This window comes from Nicotiana tabacum, chromosome 2 (genome assembly GCF_000715075.1).
Source record: "Nicotiana tabacum cultivar K326 chromosome 2, ASM71507v2, whole genome shotgun sequence".
NCBI classification, from domain to species: domain Eukaryota; kingdom Viridiplantae; phylum Streptophyta; class Magnoliopsida; order Solanales; family Solanaceae; genus Nicotiana; species Nicotiana tabacum.
In genome coordinates, this window is record NC_134081.1 from 79784495 (window position 1) to 79803961 (window position 19467).

General features: G+C 36.0%; 1 protein-coding gene across 4 annotated transcripts; it reads left to right on the forward strand.

Moving 5' to 3' along the window:
• Positions 1–6194: 6194 nt before the first annotated feature.
• On the forward strand, positions 6195–11802 carry LOC107806883 (uncharacterized). Of its 4 annotated transcripts, none has more exons than XM_016631153.2 (9): positions 6195–6470; positions 7255–7617; positions 8486–8847; positions 8993–9242; positions 9620–9785; positions 10108–10210; positions 10524–10652; positions 10945–11157; positions 11234–11802. In XM_016631153.2, exons 2-9 carry the CDS (start codon positions 7362–7364, stop codon positions 11510–11512), a joined length of 1758 nt encoding a protein of 585 aa, XP_016486639.1. In that variant the 5' UTR covers positions 6195–6470; positions 7255–7361; the 3' UTR covers positions 11513–11802. The 4 variants fall into 4 exon arrangements, with proteins under 4 accessions (XP_016486639.1, XP_016486642.1, XP_016486640.1 ...); XM_016631156.2 differs by having other exon boundaries at positions 6468–6696; XM_016631154.2 differs by lacking the exon at positions 6195–6470 and adding an exon at positions 6564–6893.
• The last annotated feature ends 7665 nt before the right edge of the window (positions 11803–19467 follow it).

Below are 19467 nucleotides of genomic sequence, written 5' to 3' on the forward strand. Positions count from 1 at the left end.
TTTTTAAATTTTAAGGAAAAGATAATTGGTGGATGTTAGTGCAAAAAAGGCAATAATAAAAGGAAACCATGTATATATATATATATATATATGAATTGTATAAATTCCTTACGCGGTTCGTAATGTATTTTTCATAAAATTCATAAAACCCTGTATAATATTTCATAAAAATATTATACGAATATGATATATTAATAATACTGAAATTAGTAATGTTGAGATTATTATTTTTCAATTGTGTGATTTGATATATTAAAAATAATATACATTGTATTTTTAAAAACAATATATCTGTTTATAAAATACCCTCCACAAAAGTTGAAAAGATTTTGAAAAATGTTTGCTTATTTATGTATTAAAATAAAAAGTATGGCATTGAAAAGGCAAGTCTGTCTAACCCTAAAGAATAGCAAGATGTATAACTAATACATGTGTTAGTTATGCATATGTTAAAAACACTATCAAATAAAGAATTAATAATATCAAAACTAATACAACTATTTTCCTAATTCCTACCAAACACCCCTATCAGTATTATTACAATCATTTGGGTATTAGCGTGAAAGTCTTACGTTAAGTAGGCCAAATCAGGTAAAACATATAACTTGCATATAATGTTCATACTAAATCATATTAATATACCATAATTAAGTCACTACTAAAATAAAAAATGTATATTACATACCCTATAGTTAAGCGGGAAATATCGATATACAAATATATTTCATTATCTATTGATTTAATATAAATATTTAATACACGTAATTACCACAAGTTGGCCCAAGCGTCCTAGTGCGAGACCGGGATTAGAACTGAGGAATGTTAAAATTTTCGACTCTAACCTCTAAAGAAAAATCAGGTATTACAACAAGGTTTTTTTTCTTCAAGTTGGATATGCGGTGAATAGTGTAAAGAAAATGCAAATTAAAGAAAGATCTTTGACAAGGGCGGAAGCACGTTGATTGAAGCGATGACATCCGACAACACGCTTCGTCGATGATTTCTTTTTTAATTAATATGTATGTAAAATAATATGCAAAACAAAGTAACACTTAAATAGAGATGAAATGAGACCGCTTGACTAAAGATTTTCATTGGCTCGCTGGTTTAGCAATGCAGTTTTCCAGGTGGAAGTCAAGAGTTCGAATTTTGACCATTATTCCGAAACAAAAGCCACTCAGGTATTAAACGGGCCGGGCTGGCCCACTAATACCCCTGTTCAACACGGGTCAGTCCGGTTCGGCAAGGGGTAGGGGTTGTGCCGGACGGGGTCAGATTTTTTTGGTCTACGAGTGCATCGGAACCCGGCTAGCCCGGTAACCCGTTCATGGATTTTTACCGGGTTCCAGTCCGGTTACTGATAGTTTTTTTTAATTTTTACCGTTGTCAACAGTCAAATTCAAAACGGTCATTTTTTTTACAGTTTTAGCCATTTCGGTCTACCCTTACTAAAATATCCCCCACATAATTGATAAAATACATTTTTAGCCTTTTAAAAAATATAGATAGCACCCCTTTTCTTCATTTTTTTCTCACAACTTGTTCTCTTATTCTGCTCTAATTCTCTTTCAATTCCCTCTTGATTATTGAATTGCTTGTTGCTCTCAAGTTCTTAATTAATTATTATTTCATGTTTTATCAATTATTTACGGTAGCTACTATAAAATTACTATTATCAAGTGAAGTGTGGTATCATAAAATATTAATTGAAGTGTGATATCAAATTTGGTGTGGCATCCAGACTCCCGTTACTCTCGTTCCATCGCTTTCTCTTCGTTGGTGTTTATTATTTAGAATTATTAATTTAGTTTTTTAAATTTAATTTACATAATGGATATATTTAGAGCAGTAAAAAAAGCGCGTACTAGTAGGGTGGTACCAGTAAGAGTATAGATACTAAAAGATCAAGAGGTGGTGTTGGTTCTTCTAGTAGCTTTACACATATTTCTGAAAGTTCACCTGAAAATTTAAATGTAGATTATGAGTAACTTCAAGAAGATTATGGTATAAATGATAATTTAGATGATATTGAGTCACCTGATAATCTTGAAACACCACCACCTACACCTGGTACTGCTAGTCAAAATACTAGGGTAGCAGTCGTGGTAATATAGGTAGGCATCCTCTCCCTATTAAGAAGAAACGGAGATTAAGAAGTAAGTGTTGGCAATTTTTTGAAAGACTAGAAGAAGATAAAAATTATGTAAGATGTACTATCTGTCATGAAGTTTATAAACATTAGACCGGAGGTAAGCAAGGGGGAATTAGTCAACTTCGTAGGCACATGGTAGATAACCACCCTATTGCATGGGGTGCTGATGAACAATTTGGCCAACAAAAACTTAACCTGGATACTGGCGGTATAATGGGGTAAATACAATATATTGAAAGATCGGAAAGAATTAGCTAAAATGATTGTTTTAGGTTGTTTACCTTTTAGCTTTGATGCTTAACCATACCTTGTTACTTATATTCAAAGAATTTATAACCCTTTATTTAAAGGTATTCCTATAAGTACTTGTAGAGCTAAAATCTTTAGGGTTTTGGGACAATATCAAACATATATCTATTACTTGTTCGCCAGTCTCCTTGTAGAGTTTCTCTTACTTATGATATTGGTGTTGTTAATGAGAATGATTATTTGACTGTTATATGCCATTTGATAGATGATAGTTTTTGTATGCAAAAACGTATTATTGCTTTTAAATATGATGAAGATCAAAATCATACTGGTGTATTTATAAGTAATACTATCCATGAAGTTGCTATATTTTACAATCTTGAAGAAAAAGTTTTGTATATGTCATTTGATAATGCTTCTAACAGCAATGCTGTTATTTTACTATTAAAATTGCATCTACATCCACCACTTCCTAAAATATTTCATGTGAGGCGTGCATGTCATATTTATAATTTAATTGTTAAGAGTGACCTTGAATTATTTAGAAATGAGATCACTTTAGTTAGAAAAGCTATTGGTGTAATTCAAGCAAATAATAGAAGTGCTAGATTAAATGCACTTAAGGATAAATGTGAATATTATGGACTAAGACCAGGACGCATGCTTGAAGAAATAGTTACTAGGTGGAATTATACTTATTTATTCTTAATATACTGTTATAAATATAGAATCCCTATAACTGAAGTTGTTAATTCTCATTGTACCGATCCTAACCGTTTGTTAATAGCTAGTACTTGGAGCGTCATTGAAGATGTAAAATTTTATGTAGCTACACTTGAGTTTTCTGGAGCTTATTATCCCACTATTGCAAATATTTTAGTACATATAGTTGAAATTTCTCTTTTACTTCATAATTTCAACAAAAAAAAAAGAAAAGGATATAGTTCTGTTGTTGAATCTATGCTAGATAAATTTAAGAAATATTTCTATTATATTCCCCATATTTACCTAATTGGTGTTATTTTAAACCCTTCTACCAAAATGGCTACGTGTCGCCAATTAATCGCTGCTTTATATGCTTGTATGGATATTGGACCAACTGAAACCCCTAATATTGACACTTACATTTATGATCTACACAAATATTTACAAGCTTTATATAATTATTATGCTAACATTGTTGGTGCTTCTTCTGTTGTGATGCAAATGCAAATATTCCTTCAAGTTCATTTCTACATCTGCACCCGGTGCTATAGAGGATAATGATTGTGTTGAAAATTATTTAATTTGGTATACACTAGGAGAGCATCAACAACCCAGTCGCATGAATATTGACGAACTCCAATTCTACTTGCAAAGGGCAACAAAGCTCCACACAAAGGAATTTCTACCTTTGGCTTGGTGGAAGAGCAATTCAAATAAGTTTCTTGTTCTTTCGGCCATGGCTCGAGACGGGCTAAATGTAGCGATTTCAACAATTGCATCAGAGAGCGCATTTAGTTAAGCAAGGCAGCAACTAGGAGATACCGTCACTCATTGGGTAGAAACATTTTGAAAGTTCTAGTATGCTTCAGAGATTGGATAAGACCAGAACAACTAAATCAAGGATGTAAAGAGGTAGATGAATTGGAGAACCAAAAAATTGGAGATATAATAGTTTATGGTTCCGATTCAAGCAATGGCGGAAATCAAGAACCTCATGTTGACATGGAAGAACTTACAATAATGATGCAAAACACGTGACGTACTCTTTCTAATTTTTTATAATTATTGTAAACTTTTAATTTGCAAGTTCAAAAATTTAAAAATTAAAATAGAACTTGCAAATTAATTTGAAGTATTATTATGCAATGAAAATATAAAATGAAAGCCTTTGAAGTTTGATCCTTATATATTGGTTATTAAAAAATTATGTAGCCACTTAATTTCAATTTTCAAAATATAAAATTCAAATTTCAAATTTAACACTTTAAACTTTAAAGTTTAAAAGTTTAATTTTATGTCTTAAAATACTTATTTTATTACTTAAAAGTTTGCAAGCACTTAAGTGTCAATTACATTGAATAAAGAAATATAATACACTATATATATAAACCCGGTCCGATTTGAACAGAATAAGCTCGAACCCGGACGATCCCAATAAAACCCGGATTATCATAGTTCACTACCAGCCCGGAACCCCAGCCGACTAACCAGCCCAGAACCCCAGCCCACTAACCAGCCCGCCCCTCTAATCGGGCAGACTCTTTTTTCCGTGACCAGCCTGATCCAGCCCGTCCGATAAACACCCTTACTCAGCCAGCAAGGCTTGATCCTACGACTCCTTTCCTAAAAAGCAATAGTGTACTTGAATTGTGGTTTTTTTATATTATAAAATATGATATTATTATATTGTTTTATTCATTGGTTTACTTATTTAAACGTGGACACCTTATTAAAAATCACGCGTACGTCCCTGTCCCTGATCAAAGATGAGATTAAACTGTACACCTAAATGGTATATTATTTTTTCTCTACACCTAAGTAGTATATATTATAGTGTGCAACGGCAGATGCACATTGATTGAAGTAACATTGCTCCGCGAGAAAATTATACTAAATACATATATTAGTACTATACTGAATCTTATAGTAGATAAAAAATAAAAATAAGTGACACCGCTTCACAAGGAATCAGCTTGGCGCAGGTTATGTGGCTGATGTTGCTTACAAAGGTTAGAGGTTTGAAATCTCTCCTTAAACATTTTTTTGGCAAATATCTGAAGCAATCCTCTTTGGTGGAAAATTTGTGAGGCAGGTAGAATTGAATCATAGACCTCTTCTATCAATGAGGCACAACTCATCCTCATCTACAAAAGTGATAATAAATACTATTATTTATTCTTTCCCTTCAAAATCATGCAACTAATCTTATTATTGTACTCATTTGGAAATTTAAAAAGAAATTGGAAAAATAAAGTTATTGTAAACAGTGAGCACGTACATTTTATTTTAATAATGCACATTGCAAAACAATGACAATTGTTTTTGCGTGTCACACAACCAACACAATTTAGGTGAGACCTTCTAAAATTTGACAAGTGGAATATCAGGACCCACTTCATTAATTTAAGCAAAATGTTAGCAAATTCACATTTCCTCTCATTATCTTCTTTCTCTCACTGTCAAAACCCTAAGTACGTCTACACCTCAATTCTCATTCTGCCATTTACCAAGTCGAATCCTGCCTAGGCAACTTCCAGTTTGCCTTTAATTTTCGTAATTAGCCTGCGAATCACTTTTTTTACAGCGTAGAACCCCAAATCTGTCCATTTCCTGACTACCTTAATGAGGATTCCCTTTTTCTATTACCATTTCTAAAGAATCATAATTTGCATTTTAACTTTAGATGTTACTGTCTTTTTTAGTGGAGTAATATCCATTGGGACATCTGATGCAGGTTATCTCAGTCGGAGGGGAGGAAGATGAAATTTTATGGGTTTGGTTAGGTGAAAAAAATTAGGTGATGATAGTCGAATGCATGTGGGATGGGATAGCATTGAGCCAGAATTTTAAGTAAATTATAAGACATGATAATTTACTGGGTTAGAAATAAATTATAAGACATATATATTAAGTAAAACTTTTTAGCACAAAACATAATTTGAGCAAAAATTATTAGGTTTAGCAAAACCCCTAATTAATAATCTAGCTCTGCCCTTGGTCATGGGGATATTGAGGAGACTGGGGAGAGGGGACGATGGGACTAGGAGGAGGAAGAGGAAGAAAATGAAAGAAAAGAATCCATCACTTCTGTTTGAATGAGAAAGGGTATGTAATGTAACAGCCCAATTCACTAAGTTTACACGATTTTGAATTAAGTCACCAAAGTTTTAAGACTTGTTTATTTATCTACCTAATATTTCTTCCATATTTTGCCCGATATGAGATTTAATTTTGCTAAAATCTTAGAGTACTAAGTTAATGAAGTGGGACCTAATTCTCAGCTCTACTAATCCCATAATGTAGCCGCTAAATGACACTGGAGTAACTGGTACTTCAGTACAGCTGGATGTTGTCTTCTTCTTGGGTAAGATTCCCATGTCTTCATCCGTGACAATTTTTTGCCTCTTCTTTTCCTTTTCTTCAGCTGAAAATGCTATTCATTTTTTGGAATTATTATAGCTTTTTTGTTTATTTGGTGAGACCAATTTTTACAGAGCTATTTTCTTTCTTTCTCCTTTTTTTGGGTGCCTTTCTTCTCTGCTAATTGGCTGTCTCTGTTTCATTGCATGGTCTTCTTGATTACACATTGGGTATGTGGTTGTATCGTCTTCTATCTATCACTCGCGGCACTGAATTTTTAGTCCAATTACTGAGGACTGACTTTATCTCTGGCTATATTTCAACTTCACAAAAGAAATTCCTCTTCATCCTAGGCAAATTTTACTTATAATTAGAAGCCAGCTTTGTCTTAAAATGAGTCATTTCCCAACATCCATCTTCATAATAGGTGAAAAAGCTTCAAGCATGTATTTGGTTTATTTATTACTACTGTATTTCCAGTCTCTTCAAAAGTTCCTTTTCAATTAAGGAATGAACATTCAGTAATTTCATTTCATAAATTCCAGCTGTTCTGTTAAAAAGTTACACTCCGTGAGACAACAGTTTTCGCTTTTGAGGTTTCCACTTTTTGTTACTCTCTTTAATTAATTTGTTATTATTATTGTGGGAGTGTGGCGTGTTGTGAAAGGGATGCATTCCTTCATCGACCTTCAGTGTTAATTACTCCATTTCTCCCTTTTTAAGATTATTTATTATGTGTATAAAGCTATATTAACACTGAGGGGCTATTTCTTTTTGTAATTTTACAGTTGGAAGAAAAGCATAACAGGAAAAGGAAAGGATTTCATGTGATGGACAGTTAAAAAGTAGGTTGGGAAGCAAAGCACATGACTATTACTCCTTTTGAAAGAGTGAAATGGTCATTTGTGGGGAAAAGATGGAAGCTTTGAATCAGAGATCTCTTGAAAGAGTTGTTTCACAGAGGGCTATGCAAATGGGAAGCTCATTTCCATGTCGAATTTGTGTGGTTGGATTTCTCTGTGGTGTTTGCCTCACCTCTTTATTTCTTGCTGCTCTTACTTCATTTGGTGCTTTTCAGTTTGGTGGCCTTTCTTTTTCAGCTTTTTCATCTGGTATTTCAACATCCAATTCTACTTCCACAAGCATAATAAGTAAGTCAAATTCATTTCCGACCTCGCAAATTTTCACTTGTGCATTTGTAGAAGATTCTTTCTAATTCCGGAAAAGAGTGTCTTCTTTTTTCCTTCCTTTGATAAATTTTTTTTTTTTTTTGGATAAGCTAGCTCTTGAATATTATATTAGATGATATTGAAGGTCATGAAAACAGTTGATTTTTAGGATACATGTCAATTGTCATCTGCATTACAAACCAGATTTAATAATCCTTGTATAGCAGTTTTATGACTATGGTCTAGTCTAAACCATGAAAAAAGTAGCAGGACACAAGAATCATTAAATGTGTTCCAAGAGTGACTTTGATGCAACCTAAGGTTGGAATATAACTGATTTGAGTAAAACTTTTGTATGATTTATTCCAATTTTTTTGTATAACTGCTCTATGTTAGCTGACTTCAACTTTAAGGCTATTTTGACTGGTGTGGCACTTTTCTATTTTCCCTTTGTATAATTGATAAGAGGAGACAGATCTGGTAGATAAAGAATATTTGACTAGAAGCGACATGATTTCTGACAAAAAGGCGCTGACAAAAAAGGTGAAATTAGATCAAACATGGGATTAAATACTTTGCCTAAGCAATCTGGTACCCATTGGAATCTATAACTTATGTTATGGCACAGCTACTGCAATGGAAAGCACTACTTAAGCTGATATTTATTAACGTCTTGTGTGACTCTAAATATACTCCACTCCCAGTATATAAAAGGAGTGAAGAAGAAGAGTGGTTGTCTTCGTCAATAATATCAATTTCTTAATTATTTGTTTGCACCGAACAACATATACATCTTCCTGTTGTTGCGGAAATCTTATGAGCAACTAACCTTGTTTTTGATATGTTACAGGTGGAGACTGCGATGTTAAACAAAAGAACTCGGAAAGGTTGTTTTTTCCCCAGGAAAAAATTGCATTGGGGGTAGATGAGAGGGTGTCATTACTGTACTCATCTTGGAGTAACTTACTGACTAAATCAGCAAATGAAGACAATCGTCTGGGTAAATCCAAGTTACCAAAAGCACCTCACTTTGAGGACTGCAAGCTGAGTGCAGAAACAAATAAACGACTTGATACCCGAGTTCGAAATGACAGTTTCCCTCCATGGACTATATGGAAGGGACAATTAGATAACTTCCTTTTGACAGCAGAAGACGAGAAGCTGCGGTATCATAGGCATCAAACAGTATCTGAAGGAGCTTATCCTCCCTGGGTATGTTATTGTCGTGCAGTACTTCTATTCTAATAAGTTCTAGGGATTAATTAATCATTTCTTTTATCAAACACTACAAAATATAGGATATCCGCTTTCATATTTCAATACCAAAAAACATCTCAAACATAAGAAGCAATTGCAGATCAAGGGGTCAGATGAAGAGAACTACCCCTTAACAAGGAAGGTGCAACGTGATATATGGCTCCATCAGCATCCTTTGAACTGCGGTGATGGAAATGTGAAATTTCTGATAGCTGACTGGGAGAGAATACCTGGGTTTGGTATTGGTGCCCAGATAGCCGGAATGTGTGGTCTTCTTGCAATAGCAATCAATGAGAAAAGGGTCCTTGTTACGAGCTATTATAATCGTGCTGATCATGATGGTTGTAAAGGTAGCTCTAATTGTCGCCGCTTGTTCTTTACACTTTTACCCCTTTGGGTCATCAACATTTGACCATTAGGGGCAAAAACAGTTCTAGAAATCACAGGAGAACATAAAAAACTGATGACTTTCCTCTTATTTTGGTTCTACATTACATCCCCTTTAGTTTGTCAAACCTATTTCAAATCTCCATTAACTTTATATGCATTATTCCAGGATCCCACCAAAAACTTAGAAAAGTTAAGACAATTGGTCTGTGAATAGTCTCACGAACAAACATTAAAAGTGCCATGTTAAGACTATGGAGTTCCTTCCTGAGTGCATTTTGAAGTTGAGACATGATAGTATGGCTATTGGCATGAAATTCTATCACTGTTGCCTTCATAGGTTCGTCACGCTCCAGTTGGTCTTGCTACTTCTTTCCAGAAACATCCCAGGAATGCAGATATCGTGCTTTTGAGCTTATGAAACAAAAAGAAGCATGGGAAAAAGGGATCATAACGATAAAAGAAAACTATACTTCTAAGGAGATATGGTCTGGACACACTCCAAGGTAAAAGCTGTAACATATGCCATCTGTGAAAATAAATAACTCTGCAATATCAAGTACATTGTTCTGTCCATTTTATACTAATTAGGAAGTCAAAATAACTTTTCGTTTTGGATTTCCATTTTAATATTAAAACTTGTGATTTACACTTGTTAGTGCTTTTATGTAGTTTGTATACATGCAAATTTAGTTTTCAGGAACGTCAAAGGAATGTCGTCCAAAATCATACCATAAATCAGCAGAATATAACTCTGAACCCGGTCATTTATTTTGGGATGGAGATAGTATTATATAGTTCATGCAACTCAAAGCATCTTGATTTCAGGTCATGGGGCAAACCTTGGAGTTATTTGCAGCCAACAACAGATATAAATGGAACTCTAATTGCTTATCATCGCAAAATGGATAGGAGGTGGTGGCGAGCTCAGGTAGAGTCAGTAGGCCTACTTAGAACATCATATAATTTCGGATGTTCGCATGCTCCTTGTGTGTAATTATATCGACTCTTTTGAAAGACAAATAAAACAGTGCAAAATTGTAATCATTGCTCTTTCAGTTGGTACCCTTAGTATATAACAAAATGGATGCTAATGTTCTCATCAATCTGCCCTTTTCCAGCTGCAATTCAAAAGCTTTTTTACCTGTTGTTTTTTCCAGTGCATTCAATAAATAGCTTTATCAGCGATGTGCAAGGCGAAAAGCATATGTATTTGTCATGACTTTTATATCTTTCTTCTCCAGGCAGTGCGCTACCTAATGCGATTTCAGACTGAGTACACATGCGACTTGCTAAACCATGCACGACATGCAGCATTTGGCTGGGAAGCAGCGAAAATGGTTCTTGAAAGTCCACTTAGAGATTTTTCAGAGGTACAGAACTCTATTCATCTCTTCTTGACTAGAAGCTAATTCTTCAGGGTTCTACCTTTTCATCTAATATTGAATATTGTGATACAGTTTATAGGATCATGCCATCTCATTGCGCTCTCATCTTCGGTCATCGATCAAATCTAATATAAATTTCCTTTATTCTGTTCGTGTGGAGAAGTGATATCCTCCTCGGATTTATTCCAATAGTGTAACAGAAAATTATTTATCATGCTTCAATATGAATCTGTATGATTAAAAAGAAAATTGTTTCCCTTTCATTTCCTTTCTTCAGGGAGTAGAAAAGGCCGGACATGACATTGCAAAATTTGTATGGTCAAGTCATAAACCTTGGATTCCTAGGCCAATGCTGAGCATGCATGTCCGGATGGGCGACAAGGCATGTGAGATGAAGGTTGTAGGGTTCAAAGAATACATGCATCTCGCTGAGCGCATAAGAGAGCACTTCCCTAATCTTAAGAGCATCTGGCTTTCAACAGAAATGCAGGTATGACACTTTTCTCATACTTCAGTTGTTTTTCTCTCCCTGATTTTTCATTATAACACATCTTCCAACATAACAGGAAGTTGTGGATCAATCGAGACTGTACCAGCATTGGAAGTTCTACTACACAAATGTGACACGCCAAATGGGTAACATGACAATGGCAAATTATGAAGCCAGTCTTGGCAGGGAGACGAGCACGAATTATCCTCTTGTTAATTTTTTGTTGGCAACTGAAGATGATTTCTTCATTGGAGCATTGGGTTCCACATGGTGTTTCCTCATAGATGGTATGAGGAATACCGGAGGAAAAGTCATGTCTGGTTACTTGAGTGTTAACAAGGATCGATTTTGGTAGCTACACAGCGAAGCTTCTAAGCAATTATTCTGGGGACAAAATCTCGGATAAACCTGGAAACATAACCTTTAACTCTAAGCCAAAAGATTTTGGTCCAAAATGCTCCCTGCTTTCTTACCTGATGATCGTGTTGATAGTCTAGATGAAGAGCTGATGCATAAGAAAAATACTCGGATGCTACCAGATGAGTTCTGATTATGAGCAGACAGGGAGCAGCATCTTACCTGTAAATTATTACTGTAAAATAAATTTTGCATCACTATTGATAATCCTACTACTCATTTCTTAAAGTTGTGGCTCAGTTAATATTTTTTTTCCAGAACTGTGGTGATAGAACCAGTTTGTAAATATCTGGATATTTCATTGAGTGTCTACATTTTAGTGGTACAGAACAGTTATCAAGCAACTCTACCTGCTAAAGTTTAGATAGATGAAAAGAAATTATCTAACAATTTGTTGCTCTTAATAATCAACTGGAAAAAAAATAAGGATGTGTGGAATTAGCTAAACAATGATGACCCAGCTCTATTAATTCCATTATTATGTAGTAATTGTGTAGTGTGGAACTAGACAACAAATTAAGTGGGCGTTTGGACATAAGAATAGTAAAATTCCAAAAAAAGTGAATTTTTTATTTCAATTGAAAATGGTATTTGAAAATTGTGTTTGAACATGAATATAATTTGGGTTGTTTTTGAATTTTTGTGAGTGATTTGAGTGAAAATTTTGAAAAACAGTTTTTTGTAGTTTTTCAAATTTTCAAAAAATTCCAAAATTCATCTTCAAACCTCCACTTCCAACCAAGAGGTTGTGAGTTCGAGTCACCCCAAGAGCAAGGTGGGGAGTTCTTGGAGGGGAAGGATGCCGATGGTCTATTGGAAATAGCCTCTCTACCTCATGATAGGGTTAAGGTCTGCGTACACACTACCCTCCCCAGACCCCACTAGTGGGATTATACTGGGTTGTTGTTGTTGTTGTTGTTGTTGTTGTTGTTGTATCTTCAAATGAAAATTAAAAATTTTATGGCCAAACACTGATTTCAAGAAAAAATAAAAAAATTTCGGAAAAACGTAAAAAAAAATTATGTCCAAACGGACTCTAAGTAGGCGTTTGGACATGAATTCCAAAAAAAATAAATTCAAATTTAGAATTTCACTAAAATTTGAATTGAAGATGAAGTTGTGTTTGTGTAACGACCCGACTTGTCGTTTTAAGAATTTATGCCATGTTCAGTGACTTAAGGTCTCGAGAAACTTCGCAATATGTATTATGACCCGCGGGTGTGGTCGAGTTTGATTTACGGAAGATTCACAATTTAATTAAAAGAACAATCCTTACTTAGAAGCTTAAATGGAAAGAGTTGATCGGAGAGTTGACTCTTGAGCAAATGACTCTCGGATGGAATTTTGATGATGTCAATAGTTCTGTATGATGATTATGGACTAAGGACCGTGTCCGTAAAATTATTTGGAGGTTTGTAGAAGAATTTGGCTTGAAATGACGAAAGATGAATTTTTGAGAAATTTGACCGGGGGTTGACATTTTGATATCGGGGTCGAAATCTGATTCTGGGAAATTGAATAGCTTCTTTATGTCATTTATGACTTGCCTGCAAGATTTGACGTCATTCCGGGTTGGTTTGATAGGTTCCGGCACGAGTTTTCAAAGTTGGAAGATTTGAAAGTTCTTATGTTCGATTCATGGTGCGATTCGTATTTTCGGCGTTGTTCGATGTGATTTGAGATCTCGAGTGAGTCCGTGTTAGGTTATGGAACTTGTTTGTGTATTTAGACGGGGTCCCGGGGGCCTCGGGTGTGTTTCGGATGGGCCTCGGGCCAATTTCTTCTATTTTTGGATTACTGGTTTCTAGTGTCTGGTGCTCTCTTTCGCGATCACGTACCTCCAGTCCCGATCGCGTAGTGTTCTGTTGATCCGCCCCATTTTTCTTCATCGCGTTCGCATAGTACCTCTCGCAATCGCGAAAGTCTGCTTTCTTCTACTTCGCGTTCGCATCATTTACCCCGCGTTCGCGTAAGCTCCTGTCCATTATTCATCGCGTTCACGTCCCTTCACTCGCGATCGCGAAGGGTCTTTCTTGGTAGCCTCAATTCTCTTTTCCGCGATCGCGACCCAATCTCCGCAATCGCGATGCATAGTCAACTGGACAGAATATAAGTTTTTCAAATCGAGGGTTAGGCCATTTTTACCATATTTTGACTTATATAGCTCGGTTTTGAGCAATTCTTGGTGGGTTTTTCAAGCAATTTGATTGGGTACGTGTTCTTCACCTAGTATTTAATATATTCCATGATTTTATCTTCATTTTTATCATTTAAATTGTGTTTTGAGTTGAGGAAAATGTTGGGTTTTGAAGAAAATTTTCAAAACGAAAAATCACGATTTGAGGGACGAAATGATATCGGAATTTGATGATTTTAGTATGGTTGAACTCGTGAGTGAATGTGCGTTCATATTTTATAACTTTTATCGGGTTCCGAGACGTGGACCCCACATGCAATTTTTGGGTTAAATTTCGGATTTTTGTAGAAAATTTATATTTTCATATGGAATTTATTCCTACAATTTGTATTGATTGAGTCTAATTAATTATGACTAGATTCGAGCCGATCGGAGTCGTAAAAAACGAGGAAAGGGCACACTACTTGACTGATTGAGCGCAGTTTGAGGTAAGTGTCTTGCTTAACCTCGAGTGGAGGAATTACCCCTTAAGTCTTATGTACAATTTGTGTAATTGAAAACCAAGTACGCGAGGTGACGAGTACGTACTTGGGTTATATGTGCAAATTACATTGGTTAAAATCCTTAGACGCCTTATGTATTAAATGAGAAATTTTTGGTACTTATTAAATACTTTAATTGTCTTGCCAAAATTCTTGTTTTGTTGGTTTTGTTTCTACATGATGATTTGGTAGAATTGCCACTTTGATTCTTATGTGAAATATTATTTGTTGAGTTGTTCACTCCCGAAAATATTTGTTAAAATTTTGCACACAATGGTCGAGCAATGGGCTCCTTATTATGGAAATTTATGTATTATTGAATTTTGTGGTAAATTGTAATATTTGAGCGCTTGAGGTACAATTTATGAGATGTGATATTGGCACGTTATTTTGTTGGGAAGTTTTGTTTGGGTGTTTGCACGATATTTTTGCCGTGCTATTATTGCTATTGATTTATGCACATGCGGCGTGATAATTACACCTATATATATATATATATATATATATATATATATATGGCGAGACAAGGTGGAAATATTATTGTGCGCGTGTGACGAGACAAGGCGGGCATTCACTTTACTATTGCACACGTGGCGAGACAATGTCAGCTATGTCGGGGATTGATTTGTGATGACCTGGGGGCGTTGTTGTTGTTGCATATTTACTTTTGGGACTACGAGGCGGTACCTTAGGAGTGTCCTTTGTTGATATTTCTCTATGGTTGCACTTGCCTTTGGGTTTTTTTTTCCCCGTGATATGTAAATTTCTTGTGTTCTTCTGTGATGTATTATTTGATTTTATTATGTGTTTGTATTCCTTGTTGTAATGTGTTAGGTTTTGGCTCTTTACGAGACTCTAAGGATTTGTGTTTTTAGTTTTTACTAATTTTTAAGGTTAAGTTGTTTTGAATAAAAGAAATTATTGTATGCTTTAATTCTTGTAAGTTTTACATCCAAATCAGTAACTATTAGGTGTTTCATTTTAATTGAAATGTTATTTTCTCCACCCAAATGAATTCTAAAACAAATTCATTCCTTTGTTGATTTCTACTTGATTTAAAAAATTTAAACTTATTTTATTGGGAATAAATTGGTCATGTGAATCTTATATACATTGATAATAATATTGCACGTGAATTGTCCGTGCAACTGTAATATGAAAAGTGGGCAGGAGCTGCCGAAGAAATATGATGATTTAATTATGGGCACGAAGGGCCGAAAAAAAATCTGAAAATGGGCTGAGACCCGTATTTTTATGATTATGAAATGAGGTGTCACATGGTGACTTTTAAATTGAAGAATTATATTTTTAAAGATATTTATTTGAAAGAGTTTTATATTTGAAGGATACTTATTTGAAGAAATATACTTGACGGGTATTTATTTGAAGAGATTATATGTGAAATACTTGTTTAATTGGTTGTACTTGTGTTCTTTCTTATTTGTTAGAGTAAAAATTGTGGTGTTCTTGTTGCCTTGCTGTTTATGTCAATGCTATTTGTTCTCGATTATTTTAGTATGGCACAAGTTATTTGACTAGAGAGTGTCTTGAATGTACCTCGTGACTACTCCACTGAGGTTAACATTGATACTTTCTGGGCACCGTTGTGGTGTGCTCATTCTACACTTCTGCACATTTTTGTGCAGATCCAGGTATTTCGAAGTGAGTTGATCATTAGCTAGCCGTGCAGACCTATTGTTGTGGAGACTCAAGGTAAACCTGTTGCTGCGCTCTCAGGCTTCAGAGTTACCTTCTGATTTATATCCATACTGTTTACTTTATTTCAAACAGTTGTATTTAGAAAAATTAAGAAAACTCTGTAGAGCTTATGACTTGTTCTACAGGTTTTGGAAATTTTAAGAGATTTCTATTTAACTTGTTAGATGTTATTTAAATAATATTTTTGTTTCAATTAATGTTAGGTTTACCTAGTCCCTAGTACTAGGTTCCATCAAGATACCAAACAAAGAGAAAATTGGGTCGTGACAAGTTGGTATCAGAGCTCAAGGTTCATAGGTGCTACGAGTCATAAGCGAGTTTAGTAGAGTCTTGCGGATCTGTACGGAGACGTCTGTACTTATCTTCGAGAGGCTACGGAACTATTAGGACAATCTCACTTCTTTCATTCTTATCGTGCGAGTTTATTCATCTCAGAGTTTGAACTTTTATCATTCCATTCTCTCACAGATGGTGAGGACACGAGGTGCAGTTATCGACGACACTGCTCCCAGAGCAGGTATCGCTAGAGGCAGAGGCCGACTAGAAGTAAGTGTCGCATCCAGAGCACCTACCAGAGCAACAGTTGAAGATCCGCCGGTAGTTCCAGTTGGGGAGCAAGTACGAGAGGCGCCTGATGTTACCCTCGGACTTCATGAGACTTTAGCACAATTCCTGAGCATGTTTGGTATATTGGATCAGGCGGGGTTGATTCTGGTTGCACCAGCTATTTCACATACCGGGGGAGGAACCCAGACTCCCTCCGCGCACACTCCAGAGCAGCGAGTTCATGTTGGTCAGGTTCCAAGTGTCATGGCGACACAACCTATGGTTCCAGTTTAGCCCGTGGTCAGGGTAGCAACATCTGAGGAAGAGAAACTTATACTTGCAAGGTTCAAGAAATATGACCCTCCTACATTCAGTGGTTTGGCTTCAGAGAGTGCACAAGGTTTCCTGGAAGAGTGTCACCGCATTCTTCGTACTATAAGTATTGTGGAGACGAGCGGGGTTGCTTTTACTACGTTCCAGCTCAGGGGAGTGGCTTATCAGTGGTGGCGGGCATATGAGTTGGGTAGCCCAGCCGAGTTAGCTTCACTTACGTGGGTTCAGTTTTCAGAGATGTTCCTGAGAGAGTTTGTACCTCATTCCCTTCGAGATGCATGGCGCGCGGAGTTTGAGCGGCTGCGCCAGGGCACTATGTCAGTGTCAGAGTATGTCGTTAGATTCAGTGATTTGGCCAGACATGCACCTGTTTTGGTCGCCACAGTTAGAGAGTGTGTCCGTAGATTCATTGAAGGACTCAGGCATGATATTCGATTCAGCATGGCTCGGGAGTTAGAGTCAGATGTTTCTTTTCAGCAGGTAGTAGGGATCGCTTGTCGTGTACATGGTATGTGGGATCAGGAGAGAGAGGACATGCGGGGATATGAGAGAGAGTACAGGCGAGATCAGAAGAGAGAAGGCAAGGAGGCGAGGAGGCCTCGTAGACCGTAGAGATCTACTGGTCCTTATTTTGGAGGCAGGGTACGACATGGTAGAGGTTTTGTGGGTCAGCCAGTTCAGTTTGCACTTCAAGCTTCGCACGGTGTTTCAGGTGCTCATGGGTCTTAGAGTACCTGTACCGCACAATTCCCACAGCCACGCTAGCAGGGGGGTTGCTTTGAGTGTGGTGACACTAGCCACATTATGAGAGATTGTCCAAGACTTGGGAGGGGTGAATTTTATCAGAACACTCAGACTATAGGCTCAGTGCAACTACCCCCACATGCACAACCAGTTAGGGATGGAGGACAGACGGATAGAGGGCGCCTAAGAGGCGGAGGCTCGACCCGTTGATATAATCGCTATGATTTGGCTGAGGCCAATACACCAGATGATGTCGTTACAGGTACGATCCTGATTTTGTTATAAAAGAATAATTTCCTTTAATTCGATTCGGATTTGAATATTGAGGCAAGTCCTCCTATTATGCTCCGCTTATGGGTGAGCTTAGTAATTTTGTGACCCACTTATATGTTATCCCTGTTGGGAGAATTGAGGATGTGAGCCTGTATCTGTCTTTTTTTTTTGTTGCACCATTGAGGGTTATAAGTCCCAAAAGTAATTTTTATTATTTATCACATTGGGTTTAATGTGTTTCAGAATAATTGATTCCAATTTTTTTTATGAATTATATACTCTACCGGTATGAGGGTTCATTATGTGTTGTGAAAACTGTTTATGAAATATATTGAAAGAAGAAAGAAAGGAAATTGAAAATTTCAGTTGGCACAATGTGCAAAATACTTGTGATTCGGAGTTGAGGATGATATCCTCGTATTTTTTATATAATGTAAAATATTTAAACCGGGCTACAAGCCGCGGTGGAAGTTATATAAGGACGAGGTCCTTGTGGTAAAATATTTATGAGTTTAAAATTCTCCCTTTGTGAAATTTAATTTTTACAATAATATTAATATAGAGTCATGCCTGTTAGGCTTATTTGATAATTATTGTATATTTTCTGTTCATATTCAGCCATCTTCGTGCTGTAAATATTAAGTTTTAGCCTATGAGGTGAGTGCCCAGGTGATGTTAAATGTGACTCATTAATCCAAGTAAGTAATCATGAGGTTTTCATGCCCCACATTCTGTTGTCAGTGTTGTAAAAATTCGAAACGAGGTAGTGATTAATATAAGATTAATTGAAGATGCTGGAATTAATTATGAACAACTTTTAAGACGAGAGATGTGGTGATGAGCATACATATGATGTGCTTCATATCCTGATATCATTATGATAATGCAGTGCTTGTAATGCTGAGATTAGTGTTATTGATATATACCTTGTGATATTTTGTTGGGTTGTGAATGTGTTGTTAGGAGTTGTTTTGGTGTTACTCTGGCAAGTGGATACACCCAGTTACAGGGGAGACTCTGCCAAAAAAATTTGAAAATTTTGGGAGTTAGTAAAAAAATTTAGGGGATTTATACGTGCAAAAGAAGAGATAAGTTATGTTATGTATTTGGGGGCGAATGATCCTAAGTGAGGGAGAATGTAACAGCCCCGAATTTTTTTTGAAATAGTTCAACACTATCAAGAAAGTTGATGTGTGCGTAGGCACGAGTTGCTATAGCCAGTTGAAACTAATACCATTTGTCGTTGTAAAAATCAGGCCTTTTGAAAATATTTGAAGTGTAAGAAATTGGTTTTAAAGTTTATAAATATGGATAAAATAAATAATCTCAAATGAGATGGTGTTGTCGGCCTTATCTCAAATGCGGTAACATGGGATCAACCGTGAGTATATGTGTAAAAGTAAAAAAAATCATCGATTTGGTAACCTCAGAATAATTCTTAGCACGTTCGAGGACGAACATTTGTTTAAGAGTTGGAGAATGTAACGACCTGACTTGTCGTTTTAAGAATTTACGCCTTGTTCAGTGACATAAGGTCTCGAGAAGCTTCGCAATATGTATTATGACCCACGGGTGTGGTCGAGTTTGATTTACGGAAGA